The sequence below is a fragment of the Rhinolophus hipposideros genome (assembly GCF_964194185.1).
Source record: "Rhinolophus hipposideros genome assembly, chromosome: 21".
NCBI classification, from domain to species: Eukaryota; Metazoa; Chordata; class Mammalia; order Chiroptera; family Rhinolophidae; genus Rhinolophus; species Rhinolophus hipposideros.
Genome location: NC_138067.1, coordinates 39,304,177 through 39,323,844, shown reverse-complemented (window position 1 = coordinate 39,323,844; position 19,668 = coordinate 39,304,177). Strand labels below are relative to the sequence as shown.

At 48.2% G+C, this 19,668-nt stretch overlaps 1 protein-coding gene across 1 annotated transcript; it reads right to left on the bottom strand.

The window, feature by feature from the left end:
* Positions 1-6,013: 6,013 nt before the first annotated feature.
* On the bottom strand, positions 6,014-19,431 carry CYP2S1 (cytochrome P450 family 2 subfamily S member 1). The gene is made up of 9 exons (XM_081031831.1): positions 18,897-19,431; positions 17,585-17,750; positions 15,457-15,606; positions 14,768-14,928; positions 14,441-14,620; positions 12,675-12,816; positions 11,356-11,543; positions 9,343-9,484; positions 6,014-9,257 (listed from the first exon to the last, which is right to left on the bottom strand). Exons 1-9 carry the CDS (start codon positions 19,068-19,070, stop codon positions 9,076-9,078), a joined length of 1,485 nt encoding a protein of 494 aa, XP_080887957.1. The 5' UTR covers positions 19,071-19,431; the 3' UTR covers positions 6,014-9,075.
* Between the last annotated feature and the right edge of the window lie 237 nt (positions 19,432-19,668).

The window sequence follows — 19,668 nt, the reverse complement described above, 5'->3', positions numbered from 1 at the left end:
CCCGGCACTCCCCTCGCACTCACAGCTCCTCCTCAGACAAGGACACACACACACACACACACACACACACACACACACTCAGATGTCATGGAAGCACAGAGGCTGGGACAGGAGAAGACACGCAGGGACACGCTGCCAGCCCACAGGACATATTCAGAAGACAAGCTGGGTCAGGAACTCCATTCCTGGAGAAACCTCAGAAACCAGAACCAGGAGAACACCTGCTAGGTGGGCATCCCTGGGGTATACTCAGGGTACTCCTGGGAGACCAGAGCTTCACGCAAAAAAGACACACCTGGGTGCAGAAACAGGACCACAGCTTGTTCTGTGGGAGCCACCCACGGGGGTGCCTAAAGACCCAGGCTGGGAACCCAGCCCTACCAGGAACCATGTGACCTTGGAAGTGACTGGCCTCCCTGGACCTCAGTTTGTCCATCTGTAAGATGGGAATGAGAATAGAATCCACTTACTAGACTAGAGGGAAGATGTCCTGGGTTAGTGAACATTCAGTTCGTTGCACGTGGTGACTGTGGTGACAACAGCTGACAAGGTGCCCTTGATTTTTTTTGCATCTCATCTGTGTGTCTCTGTGTACTTGCATTGGGGTCTCCCTCTGGTGGGATTGTGTATCCTGCTCCTTGCAGATCCAGTGGCTGAGTGTTGGTTCTGCTATGTGTCCATTTTCATGCCCCTATGTGTTTTGTACATGGGAGTCTCGGCTGTCACGAGAATGTCTGAGTTTGAATTAGAGCAACGAACAAACATTAAATGTCTTGTTAAACTTGGCAAGAGTGCAAGGGAAATCGGGGACATGTTAGTCCAAGTTTATGGGGATAACGTCATGAAGAAAACAGCAGTGTATAAATGGATTAAACGTTTTTCTGAGGGGAGAGAATGCATTACTGACGAAGAGAGGTCAGGGCAGCCAGTAATGAGCAGAACTGACCAAAATATTGCAAAAATTCATCGAATTGTGCATCAAAATCATCGGCTGATGGTGAAAAGCATAGCAGACCAAGTAAACATCGATAGAGAAATAGTTAGGAAAATCTTTTTTTTTTAAAGATTTTATTGGGGAAGGGAAAAGGACCTTATTGGGGAACAGTGTGTATTTCCAGGACTTTTTACTGGGGAACAGTAGTGTGTTTTTCCCAGGACTCATCAGCTCCACCCAAGTCAAGATGTCCTTTCAATTTTAGTTGTGGAGGGCGCAGCTCAGCTCCAGTTGCCATTGTTGGATGCAGGGGGCGCAGCCCACCATCCCTGGTGGGAGTCGAACCGGCAACCCCTTGTGGTTGAGAGGACACGCTCCAAGCAACTGAGCCATCCGGGAGCTCAGTGGCAGCTCAGCTCAAGGTGCTGTGTTCAATCTTAGTTGCAGGCAGAGCCCACCATCCCTGTGGGAGTCGAGGAGTCGAGGAGTCCAATCCGCAACATTGTGGTTGAAAGCCCACGCTCCAACCAACTGAGCCATCTGGCCACCCGGGAGCTGAGAGGCAACTCATTGACTTCATTCTAGTTGCGGAGGGCGCAGCTCGCTAGCCCATTTGGGAATCGAACTAGCAGCCCCGTTGCCCAGAACTCACGCTCTAACCAACTGAGGCACCCATTCACCCCCAGTTAGGAAAATCTTAACTGAAAATCTTGGCATGAGAAAGGTGTTTGCAAAAATGGTCCTGGTGGAGCTCACTGATGAACAAAAACAAAGGAGAGCAGAAGTTTGCCAAGATCTTTGGAAGAGGCAAGATGATGTTTTGGACAATGTTATCATTGGTGATGAAACATGGGTATACCAACACGACCCTGAAACAAAGCATCAAAGTGCACGATGGAAGTCAGCCAATTCACGACCAAAAACATTCTGTCAGTCCAAATCAAGAGTCAAAACAATGTTGCTAAACTTTTTTGATATCAGAGAAATTAGTCATTGTGAATTTGTACCAACTGGACAAACAGTTAACCAAGTTTACTATTTGGAAGTGCTGAAAAGACTGCGTGAAAAAGTTAGATGACCTGGACTTTTGGCCAACAATTCATGGCTCCTGTATCACGACAATGCACCAGCTCACACGGCACTGTCTATGAGGGAGGTTTTAGCCAGTAAACAAATAACTGTGTTGGAACACCCTCTCTACTCACCTGATCTGGCTCCCGATGACTTCTTTCTTTACCCGAAGATAAAGGAAATATTGAAAGGAAGACACCAAAGGTAACATAACAACAGCTCTGATGGCCATTCCAAAAACAGAGTTCCAAAATTGCTTTGAAGGATGGACTACGTGCAGGCATCAGTGCATAGCTTCCCAAGAGGAGTATTTCGAAGGTGACCATAGTGATATTCAACAATGAGGTATGTAGCACTAGTTCTAGGATGAGTTCAAGAACTTAATGGTCAGACCTCATTTTTGCAATTTACTGTCAAATGCATTTTAAAAATGAGGTGGATAGAAATGTTCCCTGTGCCATGGGCTGGAGATTCCACAGTGAGCAAGACAAATCTCTGCCCTCATGGAGCTCACATTCCTAGGGGAAGTGTGACAACAACCAGATAAGCATTTATCAGAATGCAACATGGGCTGTGAAGAAAAATAAAGCAGGGGAGAGAATAGCAAAGTGTGGGAGCATCATTTTAGGGAAGGGGGTCAAGGAGGGCCTCTCTGAGGTTATGATCAAGATCTGAAGTAAATTAGCAAGTGAGTCACGTAGGGAAGGGCATTCCAGGCAGAGAGAACAGACACTGCAAAGGCCTGGAGGTAGGCTGTGCAGAAATTCAAGGAAGAGACCCATGTGGCTGAAAAGCATGGGAGTCAGGGAGGAGGTGAGGTCAGGGAGGGCCTTGGCCTAGTGAGAACTTTGACTATTTTAATAATGACATAACCCACTGGCTTTATTGAGATATAATTGACAAACAAAATTGAACAAACTTAAAGTGTATAACATGATTTAATACACACACACACACACACACACTCGTATTTTCATCTTAACAGTTTTTAATGAAAGCTGTACGTACATAAGATTACTTTATACCTGCATCTTCTCAATTGTTTCTTCCTTATATTTGCCATTTTCCTTTCCTATTTAGCGAGATTTGGCTTTCCATTTAAGGGTCTTTTTACGGTTTTCATCCAGCTTTGGTCTAGTGATAATCACCTTGCTGGGGTGAATGCCCCCCTGAACAGTTGTGCCATTAGCCTTCTTCCACTGCACTGGCTCGATGTAGATGACTTATTTCTTTCTGTAACCCTGGACTACTTTGCCAATTTGCTGCCCTTTGTAATATCCTCGTACAACTTGAATTTTATCATCCTTTCGGATGGGCATGGATTGAACATTTTACTTCTGTCTCAGCTTTTTGGAAAGAGAAGACATAATCTTCCTGTGAATATGGGAAGGTACATTGAAATGCCTTTTACCGTTCTTGCTCTGGTCAGAAGTCACAAAAATGTTGAATTTTGGCTGCTGGTTCTTCAGCGATGGCAGCAGAATGGAAAAGCTATATGTATATATTTTTAAATGACTACCACAATAAAGTTAGTTAACACATCCATCACCTCACATAGTTGCCATTTTTTTTGTGGTGAGAACATTTCAGATCCACTCTGTTAGTAAATTTCAATTATACACTACAGTATTATTAACTGTGGTGAGAACATTTCAGATCCACTCTGTTAGTAAATTTCAATTATACACTACAGTATTATTAACTGTAATCACATTATATATTAGATTCTTGAACTTACTCATTTTTATAGCTGTTTGTACCCTTGACCAACATCTTCTCATATCCCTCATCCCCCAGCCCCTGGCCATCGCCATTCTGCTCCTTGTTTCTTTGTAATTAATTAATTAATTTTTATTGAGATATAATTGACATAACATTACATTAGTTACAGGTGTAATACATAAAAATTCAATATTCGTATCTACTGCAAAATGATTATCACAGTAAGTCAAGTTAACATCCATCACCATATATAGTTACAAAAGTTTTGTTTCTGGTGATGGAAACTTTTAGGATCTACTCTCTTAGCAACTTTCCAATATACAATACAGTATTATTGTATTGTACAATATTATTAACTATGTCATCATGCTGTACATTACATCTGTCTCTGTTTCTATGAGTACAGCTTTTTTAGATTCTACATGTATGAGTAAGACCCTAAGATCATAGAGTATTAATATTTGTTTTTCTGTCTGATTTATTTCACTTAGCATAGTACCCTCAAGTTCCATCCATATTGTCACAAGTTGTAGGATTTCCTTTTTATGGTTGAATAATATTCCATTTTATACATTACACACACACACACACACTCAGCTGACCCTCAAACAACACAGGTTTGAATTGTACAGGTTCAGGCTCAGTTACATGCAGATTTTTTTTTAATTGGGGAATATTTGGGAATAGTGTATTTTTCCAGGATGTCAAGTCATTGTTTTCAATCTACGTTGAAAGACATAGTTGTGGAGGGCACAGTTCACTGGCCCATCTGGGAATCAAACTGGCAACCTTGCTGTTAAGAGCTTGTGCTCTAACCAACTGAGCCATCCGGCCACCCACAGATTTTTTCAATAAATACTATAGATGTCGTTTCACTTCCTTATGACTTTCTTGACATTTTTATTTTTTCTAGTTTACTGTATTGTAAGAATGCAGTATATAATACATATAGCATACAACATATGCATTAATCAACTGTTTATATTACCAGTAAAGCTTCCAGTTAACAGTAGGCTATTAGCAGTTAAGTTTTTGGGGAGTCAAAAGTTACACACGCACCTATAGCAAAGGTAGTTTTATCCTTATGGCTGTTTTAAAAAATGGCCACTGATTTTTTTGACTGCACCAATTTATATCCCCACCAACAGTGCGCCAGGCTTCCCCACTGGGTGGCTCTGAGCAGACCTGATTTGATTTGGTTTTAAAGGGCCCCTCTGCTAAAGCCAGTAAGTGGAAAGTTAACAGGACACTTTCTACCAGAGGAATCAGGACCTAGCTGCACTACGCGGTACCACTGATTATTAGGATGTGATGCTCCAGAAAGGGACCAGCACCTCCAGTGAGGAGCTCTTGCCAGATGAGCCCGAATCATATCTAATTCCCAGGTTATCGGGAGTTTCTGGGAATGGAAGGACAGCTTGAGTGGCATCGCAAAGATGCCTCTTCCTTAACACAGGAAGTTAGAATCTGTCCCCTGCCAAATCTGGGATGTGAAAAAAATTGTACAGGAAAAAGGAGCCAGTTTCTTCAAGAAATAAGGGGCACTCAAAAGGTTGGGGAATGGTTGCAGATATAAAAGACCTAAGATGATTTCAACGAAGGCAACATGTGGTGAGCCTTGGGTCCTTGTTTGAACAAACCCAATTATAAATTACACTCATGAGACTGTGAGGAATCTGAGAACACTGATGGCAGAACTGCTCAGTGTGATAGCTGTGAAAATGGGTATGGTTGTGACTTTTAAAAAGCAATTTATAAAGGGCAAGCTAGTGTTTTAAAAAATTAAGAGTCATAGAAAAAAAGAAACTAAAAAAAATAATAAAAGAAAAAATTAAGAGTCTTTTTTGGGGATAATGAAATTTGAGAGTAGAGATAGTGGTGATGGTTACGCAGGGAATGTATTTAATGCCACCGAATTGTACACTTATGGTTAAAATGATAACTATGGTTATGCATATTTACCACACACACACATACACACAAACTATACAAATTCTAAATACTTTTATTTTGGGGTCCAATAACACTTTATTGCTTAAACTATTTTGAGTTTATGTTTTGCTTGCAACTGAAATCAGCCTAACTCATGTCACCTTTCATATTGACGCAGTGCAAAATCCATCCTTTCTTAAATAAATGAGTTTGCTTGTATTTCTGATCCCAAATTTCCCTGAATGTGAATTGTGAGTGAAAAGGAAAGTAAGTCATTGCTTAGTTTAAAAAGAGAAAACCTTAAACCTCATTCATTCCTTCTCATGTCACCGTTAAGAAATGTCCAAACCTGTAGAGAACTTTTTAAAAAAACTTTATTTAAGTGTGTCTTTCCAGGACCCATCAGCTCCAAGTCAAGTAGTTGTTTCAATCTAGTTGTGGAGGGCGCAGCTCACAGTGGCCCATGTGGGGATCGAACCGGCAACCCTTGTTAAGAGCACTGCGCTCTAATCAACTGAGCTATCCAGCCACCCCTAGAGAACTTTTGAGAGTTTGAGCCAAACTGGCAATCACTGGGAAGCAAAATCTCAACGGACTGAGAAACACTCCAGAGAATGGAGTTTTGCAGCTTCTTTTAGACATTAGAATCAAAGGAGACGTAAGGAGGGTTACATGGAATCCACTGGTGGTAGATTAAGGGGACGAGAGAAAGCAAAGAGGGAAATCTCTGGGATTGGATAAAAAGTAAAAGGGAGAGACACATACTCCTTTTACATTGGCGAGTACAGGATAGTTAAGAATTAACATTTGTAGTACACAGAGATGGTATGTGGAGAACAAGATAACAAGAGGGGTTCTGTGATGTCGAGCTCTGGTGCTGGTGCTTGTGCCCAGGGGTCTGGAAAAAGAGATTACTCTGACATTTCAAAGATATGTTATGTTAGATGCAAAAAGACAGGCTTCTTAAGGCAAAGACTGACGTGTATTAAGGAAGCTACAGGCCTAGGATGGGACTACCTGCCATGAGTCCCTTTTAGTTAGGAATTTTTATATTCAGACCATCCTGTGTGGTTACTTTCAGTCTCAGAGTTTGTAAGGCCCACCACACTTGTCAGGTTTAGTATGTGGCCCTTTTGTCCACAACATTGATGCATAAAAAACCCGTAATAATAGCAAACCCAAGGACTTAGCTTATATTTTGTTCCGATTAAGTCCCAGAAGTTTTCACATTTTAGTCTTTTAGGTGCTATACTCTAAGTCAAGGGGTGATCAGCTTTAGAGTGGCAAAGTTAGGATCTGATCCTACTCTCATCTTTCAATTCTCTATATCACTGTTCTGGGCTACCTCTATAGAACTTAAGCCAAAAATAAATAAATAGATAAATAAAATAAAATAAAGAGATAATATTGTGAAAAACTAGAAAAAAAGACTTTAATGATACATGCATTGCTGAATGAAGCCTTCAGGGGCAGATACACTGGTATCTGCATTTTACTTTGAAATGCCTAACAAAGTTAGCTGCACGGACAGGTGGATAGAAATGAGCTAAAGCAAACCAAATCCAGGCAGTGGCACACGAAAGAGTGGGTGGGTTCCTCGTGTAATTCCCCCAACTTTGCTGCATGGTTGAAAATTCACGTAATAAAACTTTGTGGGGGGATGTTCTTTACTATTAGAAATGCATATTCAATGATTTTAAAATAATTACAAGAGTGATGGATGAAATAAAACTAGCAGAAAAGGAGATAAAAACAGCAGAGAGGGGATGATTACCAAATGAGGCCAGCGGTGGACACGGGTTCATTGTATTAGTCTCTCTACTTTTGTTTAAAAGCTTCCTTAATAGATAATTAACAAATAAAAAGATGCTTCTGGTTTCTTTTCTTCGAGAAGGCAGGAGAAAAAGGATAGTGGAAGAGGCGGGCGTAGGGTTAGGGTTTGTATTTCAGCATCTGCTTTCAGATTGGGAGAGTTCCCAGGGCGTGGATACATCACTTTCAGGCTTCTCTGGCAGAGGCACCCCCACCCACAGGCATGCAGTTCTGCCGTTACCTTCTCCCTGCCCCCCCAGCCCTCCCCCATCTGCCTCACCGGAAGTGAGTCCAGTACAGGCCCCCCTCCCCCAACCTCACATCTGGTACTGATGTCAACAGCCAGGGTGGGCGGGGGCCATGTTTTTCAGCTCCCGCCCAGCCTCGAGGGAGGGGTGGACCCTCCATCCCCACCCCTTACAATGATGGACACTGTCTCTCTCTCTCTCTCTCTCTCTCTCTCTCACACACACACACACACACACACACACACACACACACACACACACACACGGCCCTGCCACGGAGCTGGACCAGGGGCCAGAAACAAACTTTTATTGCAAAACAGGGACCTTCCAGTCCAAGGACAGCAGAGCTGGCCTCTTCCCTGACATAAGGAGTTGAAATCTGGCCCCTACTTGGTTGTCTAGCCCCTTTCAGTGAGTCTAATTGGGACTTTGAGTAGGGCTGGTGGGTCACTGTATGCATTGGGGGCGGGGGCAGAAGGGGCAAGGGAGGCTTTCAACATGGTTATATAAGCTGGACTGCGTGGAGGGTTCCTCTGATCTGAGGGTCCTTGTGTGTCCAAGTTTACTTGGTTCCCAGGCCTGTGTGCACACTGCACTCTGGGGGTATATTTGTATTTGGGAGAATTTGGAGTTAGGATATTTGGAAAAGGGTGTCCTTGAGGGCTGAAGGTGCAGAAGCGGGCTATGACTCAGTGGGAGTGGGGTGTCTCCGTGGGAAGGTAGTCAGGAGCTAGGACAACGTCACTCGTGGGCTGGCTGAGTGGCTTAGTGGTTTGGGGTGTGTGGATGGCGATGGTCATGTGCCTGGACAGGGTGTGGTCATTTGAGGGCTGAGGACAGGGATAGTCTCTCTGGGAGGTGACATGACCCAGGAGGGGGCATGTTCTATGCACCAGGCTCCCAGAGATGGTGGCACTGGTAAGTTTGATGACTGAAGAAGGTGTGTGGACTCTGAACACAGTGGCTGTTTTGGTGGCTTGTGAAGGTGGCAGCTGAACTCCCACGTGTGGGTTGCGAGTCCAGGCGAGTTGTGTTGTGTGTGAGTTAATAGGTTATCTGAGCATGTGGTTGTAATTCCAACAGACGATGTCTGTAGAAAGCTTGTGTGGCCTCATGGCCTTCTTGTGTGTGGCTGTGTGTCTGACAGCTGCGTGGACCAATGAGCGTGACCCTGTGAAGAAGTAGGCTAAATACCTGTATGACCAACTCTAGAAAACAACTATAGGTGTGTGAGTGTAGCTGCCTGAGGTGTAGACTTGTGGCTCTGGAAACAGCCTTGTCCATGTCCAAGGTTGAGGCTGCCACCTCCCAAGGACCTCTCCTTCATCTGGTCCACACTGTGGGGTGGGGTGGAGGTCAGCGGGGCTGAACTTGCAGCTGGAAGGCAGGGGGAATGTTGAAAAGGCCACTGACAGCTGGCTGGAGGCTGAGGGCACCTGGTGGGCATGGACTCTCCAGGGAGAAGGCCTGCAGAATGGCGGTGACCAGGAGGAAGAGCTCTGCTCGGGCCAGGCCCTCCCCAAGGCAGACACGCTTACCTGGAGGAAAGAGGGAGATGGGGCTGGGCCAATCCTCACCCTCAGGGAGGACCAGTGGTGGGCAGGGACAGGCCCCAGCAGGTACCTAAGGAGAAGGGCAGGAACGCTTCCTGTTTTTTGAACCTTCCTTCTGCATCCAGGAATCGACCTGGGTTGAACTCCTCTGGCTGCTCGAAGACCTTCGGGTCATGAAGGACAGAACCCAAGAGAGGGAACACCTCAGTGCCCTGAGGGAAAAATAATAATAAAACTACAATAGCCCTCGCGGCCCAGTTGTTCTGTTCCCAATTGCTGAGCACAAAAGTCTGGAGTGTTGGAGAAACCAGTTCACAAAAGGTAATAGCATCAACATGTATCAAGCTTCTTACGGGCCAGGCACTTATTAAGCATTTTATACATATTACCTTATATGTAATAGGTACATGTCTTATATGTACACTATATGTACACACACAGCTACACATAAATTCACTAAATATTTATATATACACTTAAAGTAAATAAAAATTTAAATATACAAATATATATATTTATAAAGTTTAAATATACATATATTTTGTTTATGTGTTTATTTTATTTGTTTATTTGTTTATTTTAAGTGTGTTTTTCCAGGACCCATCAGCTCTAAGTCAAGTAGTTGTTTCAATCTAGTTGTGGAGGGCGCAGCTCACAGTGGCCCATGTGGGGATCGAACCGACAACCTTGTTGTTAAGAGCATCACACTAACCAACTAAGCCAACTGGCTGCCCTATTCACTAAATATTTTAACAAGCCTAGGAAGTGATTACTAATGTTCCCTCTTTTAAAGATGGGAAAACTGAGCCCCAGAAATCTTAAGTAACTTGTCCAAGGCAACTTTTGACTTGGCAGAGCTCATTATTTTTACATTCTGTTTTTAAACTTTAAGGGTACATTGTGATTCTGTCCTAAGCCACCTGGCTCAGAGTCCAGCTTTTTGCCTCTCTGGTCTTCCAGAAGTGAAGGCAAGGGTGGGTAGGTGAGAGCTGTCCAGGAAGGCTCCCCATGCCTAGGTTCAGGGAGTGTGGCAGCCCCTTCAGCGGAGATCAGAGTTACCATGTTCCCAGGGCTTTGGTGGAGGGTGACGGAGGTGGGGAGTGAGGAGAGAGAGAGGGATCTCCATTGCTAGGGACTCTGGCTAATATGGCTTGGAGTTGGAAAAGTGAGGGGGCTCCAGGAAAAGACAGGATCGTGTTATTGTTGTTAAAATAAGAGAAAGGCAGATAGCAGTGGTTAAAGCATAGGCTCTGGGTTCAAATCCTGCCCTGACTGCTTGTAGGCTGGGTGAGCTTGGCAAGTCTTCGAACCTTTCAGGGCCTCAGTTTCCTCATCTGTAAATGGGCACAATAATGGGGTAGGATTGTCCTGAAGATTAAATAGCTGGCACAGAGCAGGTCCTCAATCACTGAAGTTTGTTATTACTGTTGTCACTATCAGTAGTTCTCATTGCACAGCCACTGCATTAGCAATAGTCATTGCTGCTTCGTACACAGCGCCCCATCACAGAGACTGGTGTTTTACAAGCTTTATCTCGTAGATTCCTACAATCCCAAGTTGATACCATTATCGTTCCCAGTTTAGAAGAGGGGTAGATGAAGGTTCAGAACAGGAAGTGATTTGCCCAAGGTCCCAACCAAAAAACAGCAGGACTGGATTCTAATTGGCACAGGTTTAATTCTACTACAGCGAAACTCAGGAGGGAGCATCTTGGCACCTCTGGTTTCTGGGGAGACATCGCCCTCTGGTGGTACTGGTTCTGAGTTGCTCTAATTGAAGGGGCAGGAACTGAAAGGCGGGGTTTGAGTGTGTATCTCAGTTAGCCCTCAGTTTCTCAGAATGCTTCCCTGCCTGTCTCTTCATCTGATGGTCCAAGTGGATGTTCCAACTATTTTGAAACAAGGTAGAATTAGGCTATCCATTGGACATATGGAGAAACTGAGGCCCAGAGACAGAGTCAAAGGGTAAGAGAAATGCAGAGAGAGAGAGAGAGACACCAAGATCCAGAAAAAGTCAGATAGATAGCAACAGACTTAGGCCCGAGGCAGAGATACTACTGGGCATGGCTGGCCCGCAGACTCACCTGGGGCAGGGTGTACCCTCGGAAGTAGGTGGGCCTTGTGAGGACGTGGGGTATCCCCATGGGCACCAGTGCCAGCAGCCGTTGCGCCTCATGCAGAACCGCGTCCGTGTACGGGAGGCGGGCTCGGTCCCCCAGACCTGGTGCCCGGCCAGCCCCCAGCTCTTTTGTCAGCTCCTCCCGCACACGCTCTGACCCCAAGAGGAGGAGGGTTGGAAGTCAGATGTGGGGTGGGGCCGTCCCCTTCAAAGCCTCATCTTCTTGAGCAACTGTGGTTAGGGGTGAGGCTGGAGGTCGGGAAGGAAGGGTCCCCTAGACCTCGCTGAGCCTGGGTCCCCCACCTCCTGTGTGATGGGCATTATATCTCTCTTAACTCCCTCAGCAATCCTGTGAGGTAGGTACCAGTATCTATTCCCATTTCGCAGATGAGGAAACTGAGGCCCAGAGAGCTGAAGTCACAACTGACTCAGTTCCACCAAGGCTACCAGATCCTAAGAGTCCCATCCTCTAGGTCAGCCCACCCCACTGGCTCGACAGTGTTTACCGCAGTTGTCTGACGCTGAGATTCCGGAGTTCTTTGGGGCTTGTTATCAGCCCTGCCTCTTACCCACACACCCTCACTCACCATCCCATTCAGTTCTGCCTGTGCTCTGATGACCCCAATTTGTTTTTCATCTCCAGTCCTGACCCTCCTGGACGCCTCGCCGCAGGTGGCCCCACGACCCTCACACTTTAAGTGTCCCAAACTGGCCTCAGTGTCTCCCCTGAAACAGTCCCTCATCTTTTCTGTCCCTATCTCAGGGTGGCCCCACGGTTCCCTAGTCCCCTAGCCAGAGCCGTGGCCCTGACTCTGGATTCCTCCCTCCCCGTCATCTTCTACCACCTGCATGCCTGCTCGGCCCCCTCCGCACTCCCCACAGCTTGGCCCAGCCCTGTCCTCTCCCTCCCAGGTTGCTACCTGTCCTTCTCCCTAGGCTCCTGGCATTGTCTGTCACCTGTACAATCTATCTTCTTATGGCAGCTCAAAGGAGTTTTCTAAAAGGCTAACTTGACCCTGCCCTTCTCTACTCAACATCCTTCCATGGCTCCCAATTGCTCAGGATTGGGTGACAAGACCTTGAGATATCTCCTGCCTCATTTCTCACTATACCTTCCTCAAGCTACAACCAGCAGTCCCCCCACTTCTCATTCCCCAGGTACCCCAGATGCTGGTTCATGGTCATCTCCAGGCTCTGGCTCAAGGCTGTCCACTCTCCTGAACATTCTTCCTCTCGAGGCCTTGCTTCTGTTCCCAGGGCTTGTTTAGTGGAAAGGGTTCTTACCTTGGACCTCAGGGTATTTCAGCAGAAGCAGGAGGGTATATCGGACTGTGGCACTGACTGTCACTGTCCCAGCAAACAGCAGATAAATGACTGTCATCAGCAAGTTCTTGTCAGTGAATTCTGTGTTTGGGTCTTGTTCCTCCTGCGAGAAACCAGACAGAGGGGCTCAGAGAACATAGGCTTCAGAGAGGAGATGCCCAGTACAGCCAGGTTTGGGGTGCAGCACAGCAAGTTCAAGCTTTGTCAGGGAGTTTAAATAAATGTTTGAGAAACTTGGGAAGTGGGCACTTGATATCAATTCTTTCTGGTTGAAATATTCTTAAAAATGAAAGTGAATGGTCACCATAAAAGACAAACAAAATGATAAGTATAGGTGAGGCTGTGGGGAGATTGGAATCCCTGTCACTATGGGTGAAAACAGTATGGCGGTTCCTCAAAAAATTTAAATTGAATCATCATAAGATCCAGCAATCCCACTTCTGGGTATACATCCAAAAGAATTGGAAGTAGGGTCTCGGAACGATAGCTGTATACCCATGTTCATAGCAGTATTATTTACAGTAGCTAAAAGGTGGGAGCCATCCAAGTATCCACCGGCGGAAAGGATGAATGGATACCTGAAAGGATGAATGGATACCTATTTCATTGTACACAGACAATGAAATATGATTCAGCTTTAAAAAGGAAGCAAATCTTGTTGCATGCTATAACATAGATAAACCTTGAGGATATTATGCTGAGTAAAATAAGCTAGTTACTAGAGGACAAACACTGTACAGGTCCCCTTATAAGAGGTCCTAGAGTAAGCAAATGCATAAAGACAGAAAGTAGAATGGCGATTCCCAGGGGCAGGGGGGAGGGAAGGTGGGGAATTATTTAGAAAGTATAGAATTTCAGCTTTGCAAGTTGAAAAGAGTTCTGGAGATTGGTTGTACAATAATATGAATATACGTAACACTATTGAAATATACACTAAAATATAGTTAAGATGGTAAATTTTATGTTATGTGTATTTTACTGCAATTATTATTTTTTAATTTAAAAAAAGAAAAAGAGAAATGAAATGGGGCCATAAGGATAAGAAAAAAAAAATCTCTCTCTTCATGAACAGGGTGGCTGCATTTATTCAAAAGATGTGGCCCTGAATATCTCCCATAATTCCACAGTTTATACAATCCAAAACTAGTTATTTCCAAAGGAGTCACCTTAATTCTCATTTTCTCATATAATAATAAATTGTCTTTATGTAATGAATAAAGTAGACTTTATTAGTATAATTGGTTATTGCAAAGTTTCATAAGTAAATGATTATGATTTATAGGAAACCTTCTGTGTGGGTAGGGGTGCAGGGGGTGGGGTGAAGTGGGATGGGGTGGGAATGCTGGTGGCAGGTCACTGGGCATAGGGTCTAATGGGGCTGAGGTTGGACGGAGGGGAAAGAGGAGAGACGCAAGAGACTCAGATACGCATGACGTAGGGTGTGGGAACAGGCAGAGAGAACAATGCACCAAAAAGAAGAGACATGCACAAATGCACACATATGCACAGACACAAATTCACAGTGACATGAGAGAGGGGGAGAGAGAGAGAGAGAGAGAGAGAGAGAGAGAGAGAGAGAGAGAGAGAGAGAGAGAGATATGCAGAGAGAGACATGTGCAGAGAGAGAGAGGGAGGCCTGACAGAGATTCCTAGCCACACCCAGGTGAGAGGCTGCTAGGTCATCCTCCCATTCAGGAGCACACCTCCCCCCACCCCTAACCTCCAACCTTTGCCATCTTCAGCAGGAAGGAATCCACAACATCACGTGCAGGGCCTGAAGTGTCCAGACTCCCCCGGTGCCGCTGCACCTGCTCAACGGCGAAGGAGGCCAGGGTGCTCACGTGGCTGAGGAGCTGTGTGCGGGGGCCTGGAAGGGGCCACAGGAGCCAAGAAAACATCTCGTAGGCCTGTGGCGAGAAGGCAGCTGTTCTCATGGGGACCTGGCCCTGCATCAGGGCACAGGGGCAGGTACACGGGGTGCTCTGGGGGTTACCTGGAAGAGGTGGGCAGGAACCTTTCGGAAAGGTGGCCAGAGAGCAGTCCCACCCACTTACCTGGCCCCATGGGGAGCTAATGCCCAGCAGGACGCCACCAGCAGCCCGGACCACGGCCTGGAACTCTTTGTCGTCATAGGGGAAACGGAGGCCGAAGGTGAGGGAGCAGGCGACATTGGAGGTGGCCTGGGCCAGCAGCAGGGAGGGGTCAAATGGCTGTCCTGGGGGGGTGGGGACAGGGAGAAGGGGTGTGATGGAGACTGAGTGGACCCACTCCATGGGGGCCAGATGTGACCAGAAAGAGATAGGCACAGAGACTGAGACAGAGAGACAGGGACAGACATAAATAGGGACAGAGAGACGGACACAGAGACAGAGAGAGGCAGACAGATAGGGAAAGAGATAGACAGAGAGACAAATTGGGAAAGAGAGATAGACAGAGAGACAGACAGACAAGGAGAGAGACATAGAGTCAGAAAAAGACAGAGACAGACTTACAGAAAAGAAAATCAGAGAAGTGGCGAGAGAAAGAGGCAGAAAGGGTGATGTGACAATATCAGGGTAACAGAGACTTTCAGGGAGACAGCAGGACAGGGACAGGTGGAGGAGGAGATAGAGGTGGAGGTGCATAGACACCACTTCCCCTCACTCTCACTCCTGGGGCCGGCCTGGGGCAACTTCCAGGCTCCGTGGGAAGGTCCTCCCCACACTCACACAGGACCCCAGGGACCCTGGGCTGCCCTGCTGACCTTCTGTCCCCTGGAATGCCTCTAGCAGACACTGGACCTCCGCCTGGATCAGCTGTTCGCCTTCTTGCTTCCCCATGCCCAGGTCCCGCAGAGCCATGGTGGTGAATTTCCTCAGCTGCTTCCACCGCTCCCCATTGGAGAAGAAAACCCCTGCATAGAAAGCTAGATTCAAGGAGGGGCCGGCCCCTCTCCCCACACCCTAGGACGACCCCCTTTCTCCCAGTGAGGGGACCTGAGGGGGCACTTCAGGCCCTGTCCTTAGTCCACACCTGCCTAGCCCAGGGATGAGAACTCAGTAGGTGCTTAATAAATACCTAACCTTGGGTCAGAGAATGACATTCTCCTGGGAAGTTGGTAACTGGGATTATTTTAGGCTCCTTCTGTTCTGTGATTAAGCAGAGTGAGTGAAGATTTCCTCCCTTCCTTCCTTCCTTTCTTCTTTGTAGTCCTCTTTTCACCTACTCATCCTTTTAGTCTTCCTTCCTCTTCCTCCATTTTTCTCTCATCCATCCATCCATCCATCCATCCATCCATCCACTCACTCACCCCCATAATTTATGGAATGCTATTGGGTCCCATGTCCCACATCGTTTGGATATTGAACAGGGAGGGAGGAGAATGCAGCAGCGCTGTTTTCCTCCTTTTTCCAAGAAACCTGCTCTGAGCTCAGTGTTCCCACTCTGCAGGTATAGTGATGGCCCGTATGGCCTCCTAGACACCTCATCCTCCCCTCCCACCAGTCCACTGTGTCCCAAACTAGCCTCAGCATCTCTCCTCCTCCCTGTCTCAGCCCACTCCACACGCCTTGTCCCAAGCCCTGGACTCCTCTCCCAACTACACACCATTACAACCCAAGGTCCCAGCCCAAGGGTCCAGTCCGGGTCCAGCCCAGTCCCCTCCCTGGGCTCCCACACAGCAACCAGGGGAATCTTTGTAACTCTGACTATATCTTTTCCCTGCTTGAAATCTACTGCTCACAGGAAAACCCAAAGCCTAAACACTCTGGTGTGACTCAGGCTGTGCATGACCAGGCTTGGCTCACTTCCCCAGCTTTATTACTCATCCCGCTATAATCCCACTGTCTTCTGTCACTTCCTCCAAGGTGTCAGGGGTCCCCCCTCTAGGCCTCGCCCCTGCTCTTCGCTTTGCCTGGATCAGTCACCACTCCATCCTTGCTGAACTAACTCCATTCCTCCTTTAGGTCTCATCTCAAACGTCACCTCCTCTGAGAAGCCTTCTCAGGTTATTCCCATTCTGCCCCTCCCCTGCCCCCAGGCCGGTACAGGAACCTGTATCCCACTATCAAGGCTGTACCTCTCATTTTAGAATTCAATTCTCTCCCTCCATTGTCTTATTGCAAGCCTACCTCTCCCACAGTAAGACAGGACACCACATCTGTCTGGGTCACCTGTGTCCCCATTACCCAGTGCAGGGCCAGGCATAATGACGACTGAATGAATGTGTCTTCTCTCATCTCATGCTTTTGCACTTGCTGGTCTCTGCCTGGAACAGACTTCCCATTCATCTTCTGAGTCTCAGCCTAGACACCCCGTCTTTCAAGAAGACTTCCTGGACATCGCCCAGCAAACAGGCTGGGTCAGGCACCTCCTCCTATTCCTGGAGTCCCAGGTCATCCCCCATCCTGGCCCTGACCTCTCCTGACTGTCAATGCCTGGTGACAGGTCTGTCTCCCCACTAGCCGAGGTACTCTGAGAGAACAGGACCAGAGCTGTGTGGTGACTGCTATGCTCCTGGCAGTGCCAGCAGCAACCGGTGGCACAGGACTCCTGCTTTCAGTTTTAGTACAGAGAGAATAGTTTCTACATTTCGTGTTTGCACGTCAATTAATTCCCAGTGCCTTGAAAGCTGGCCCCCTTCCGGCCAGCCCTGGGGGTTTCACCTGGACCAGAGACAACATTGGTGACTAACAAGTGTTTGCTTTGTACAAGGTCCAATCCTCATTCAGTCCTCGCTACAACTCGATGTACAGGCACTGCCATTATTCCACTTTATAGACGACAAAACAGAGGCTCAGCGACACTAAGCCACGTGTGAAGGTCACATACCAGTAACTGGTAGCAGGCTCTGAGTGAAGGAGTGGCAGCCTCCAGCTCCACTCATGACTTACCATGGTGGTCAAAGGTCCCATCCAGCGTTGCCAACATCCCCCGTCCACTGAATTCCTCAGCCTGACCTCCCAGGGCCTCCTGCACAGCCTTGTGTCCAGTCAGGACCACCACGCGCCGCCAAGGGCCCAGGTGCACAGTGAACACTGGTCCATACTTCTTACTCAGCTGGGGACAGGAAGGGAGAAGGGGGCGGGTGCTGTAGACCTGCCGCTGCCTCTTCCAGTCTAGATGTCTCCATCATAGCCCCTTGTCACTGGATGGGCTACCAATGAGTAACCGCCCCCCAGGCTCCCCAGATCCTTCCCCCAATACTCTAGTCTCCCTCCCCTTGCTTCCTGCAGGGCCCCAACTTCTGACCCTGGGATAACCCAGAACCCATCTACATCCTCCCAACTGAGACATGTGGCAGCAAAAATGGGCGGCTGCAGATGCAGCTTTGGTCTCCCATAATTTCTCAGCTGTCCCCCACCCCCAAACTAGCCACCCTTTCAATCACTGCTAAACGCTCAAATTCTGGAGCAGTTGCTGAGCACTTGCCCCATCTCTCCCCAAGACCCCCACCCCCTCATCATGTCTTGGAAGTCCCCCGGACTCCTTTTGAATGGGGAAACTGTGGCCTCTTCCCACTCCCTCCACCCCCTGAAAGGGTGAGACTGCCTCAGCCTTCTTTCTTGCTCTTTTTCCTTCTCTGTTCCAGGAGCTCCCAGCTCCCTCCTAACCCAGCTCTATCCCCCACACCTCTATTCTCTGCAGATAGACCTCTGGAACCGTCCAGCCTCTGCCTCCACTTTCCCCCAGGAACCCTTCCTTCTTTCTTCTTGGCCCTCCTCAGGAGAGCTCACCTGTATCTCCCAGCTACCTCTTCCCCTGGAACAAGCCCACCACCATCACACCATCAGCTTCTTTCCTCCTTGAGGACTCCAGCCTCTCTCAGCTTTCCTCCCCGGCCCCCACCACTTTCCCAGGATTCTGAGGGCCCCTCTGCCCTGGGACCCTGGCCACTGATCCTCCTTCCCCGCTCTCACTCCCCATCCAGGAATCCCTGGGCGAAGTCTCTGCCCCTCCTAGTCCGTGAACCCCACCCCGGTGCTCTCTCCCCAGGCACCCCCACCCCTTCTCAGCCCTGGACCCCTGCTCCTTCTCCACCGCAGGACACCCATAGCCCCTTTGCCCTGGGACCCTGTGCCTGCCTCCTCCCTAGGATACCCGAGGGCCTCACAGCCCGGGTACTCCCGTTTCTCTCCCCGGAGTCCCCTTCTTCTCCTGAACGGGGACCCCCGCCCTAGACAGGGCGTCCCAGCGGCTACACACCCGTAAGAGCTTCAAGTACAACGCCCCGGGCCGGAGCTGCAGGAGGTTCCCCAGCAGCGGCAGCGGCGTGGGCCCCGGGGGCAGGTGGCCTGGGGTCCGGGTCCAGGACAGCAGCAGCGGTATCACCAGGAGCAGCAGCACCAACAGCAGCGCCCAGGTGCTGACCGCCTCCATCTCCGCACGTTGGCTCCTTCTCCTTGCTCCCCGGCGCTCCACGCGGCTGGCCCAGTCCCGGCGGCTCCCTCCGCAACGAAATCAGGCGGAGGGAATCCGGGCAGTTCGTCCCTCCCCCTGCCTACAGGCAGGATTCTCTCTACCTGCCGACGGACCTCTTTGTCCCAGACGACACGAGCCTCGGTCAGGTGTCCGGGACGCACTCTCGGACGGTAGTTTCCTTAGTCACCCAGGTTGGGGGTTGCGGAGGGTGCGGGTGGGCGGAGACAGCTCCTACGGCCCCAGGTAGGGCGTGAGCAAACTGGAAGAACCTGGAAGCCCGAGACTTTGGCAGCCTCCAGGAGGCCACACCCACACCCGCGTTGACTCCGAACTGCCCTCCCCTGTTCCTACTTCCCTCTTCGTTGTAATCAGGGTGCGCGTTCAACTGTGCGTGCGTGTGTGCGTGTGTGGTGTCTTTGAGACAATTTCTTCCAGCATCTCACAAATTCACCACGAACTAAGAGGAGGGACTTGACCTTTAACAAAGAATCTGAAGTTCAGAGAGGTAAATCTGTTGGTCCTGGGCCACAAAGCTAACAAGCGGCAGAGCTGGGAT

What these genes read in the sequence shown, in the direction of transcription:
- CYP2S1 (XM_081031831.1), bottom strand. Translation starts at nt 19,070, where the DNA reads ATGGAGGCGGTCAGCACCTGGGCGCTGCTGTTGGTGCTGCTGCTCCTG. An exon ending in TGTACTTGAAGCTCTTACGG is followed by an intron (nt 17,751 to 18,896) that starts GTGTGTAGCCGC and finishes TCCTGTCCCCAG; the next exon opens with CTGAGTAAGAAGTATGGACC. An exon ending in TGGGACCTTTGACCACCATG is followed by an intron (nt 15,607 to 17,584) that starts GTAAGTCATGAG and finishes CTTTCTATGCAG; the next exon opens with GGGTTTTCTTCTCCAATGGG.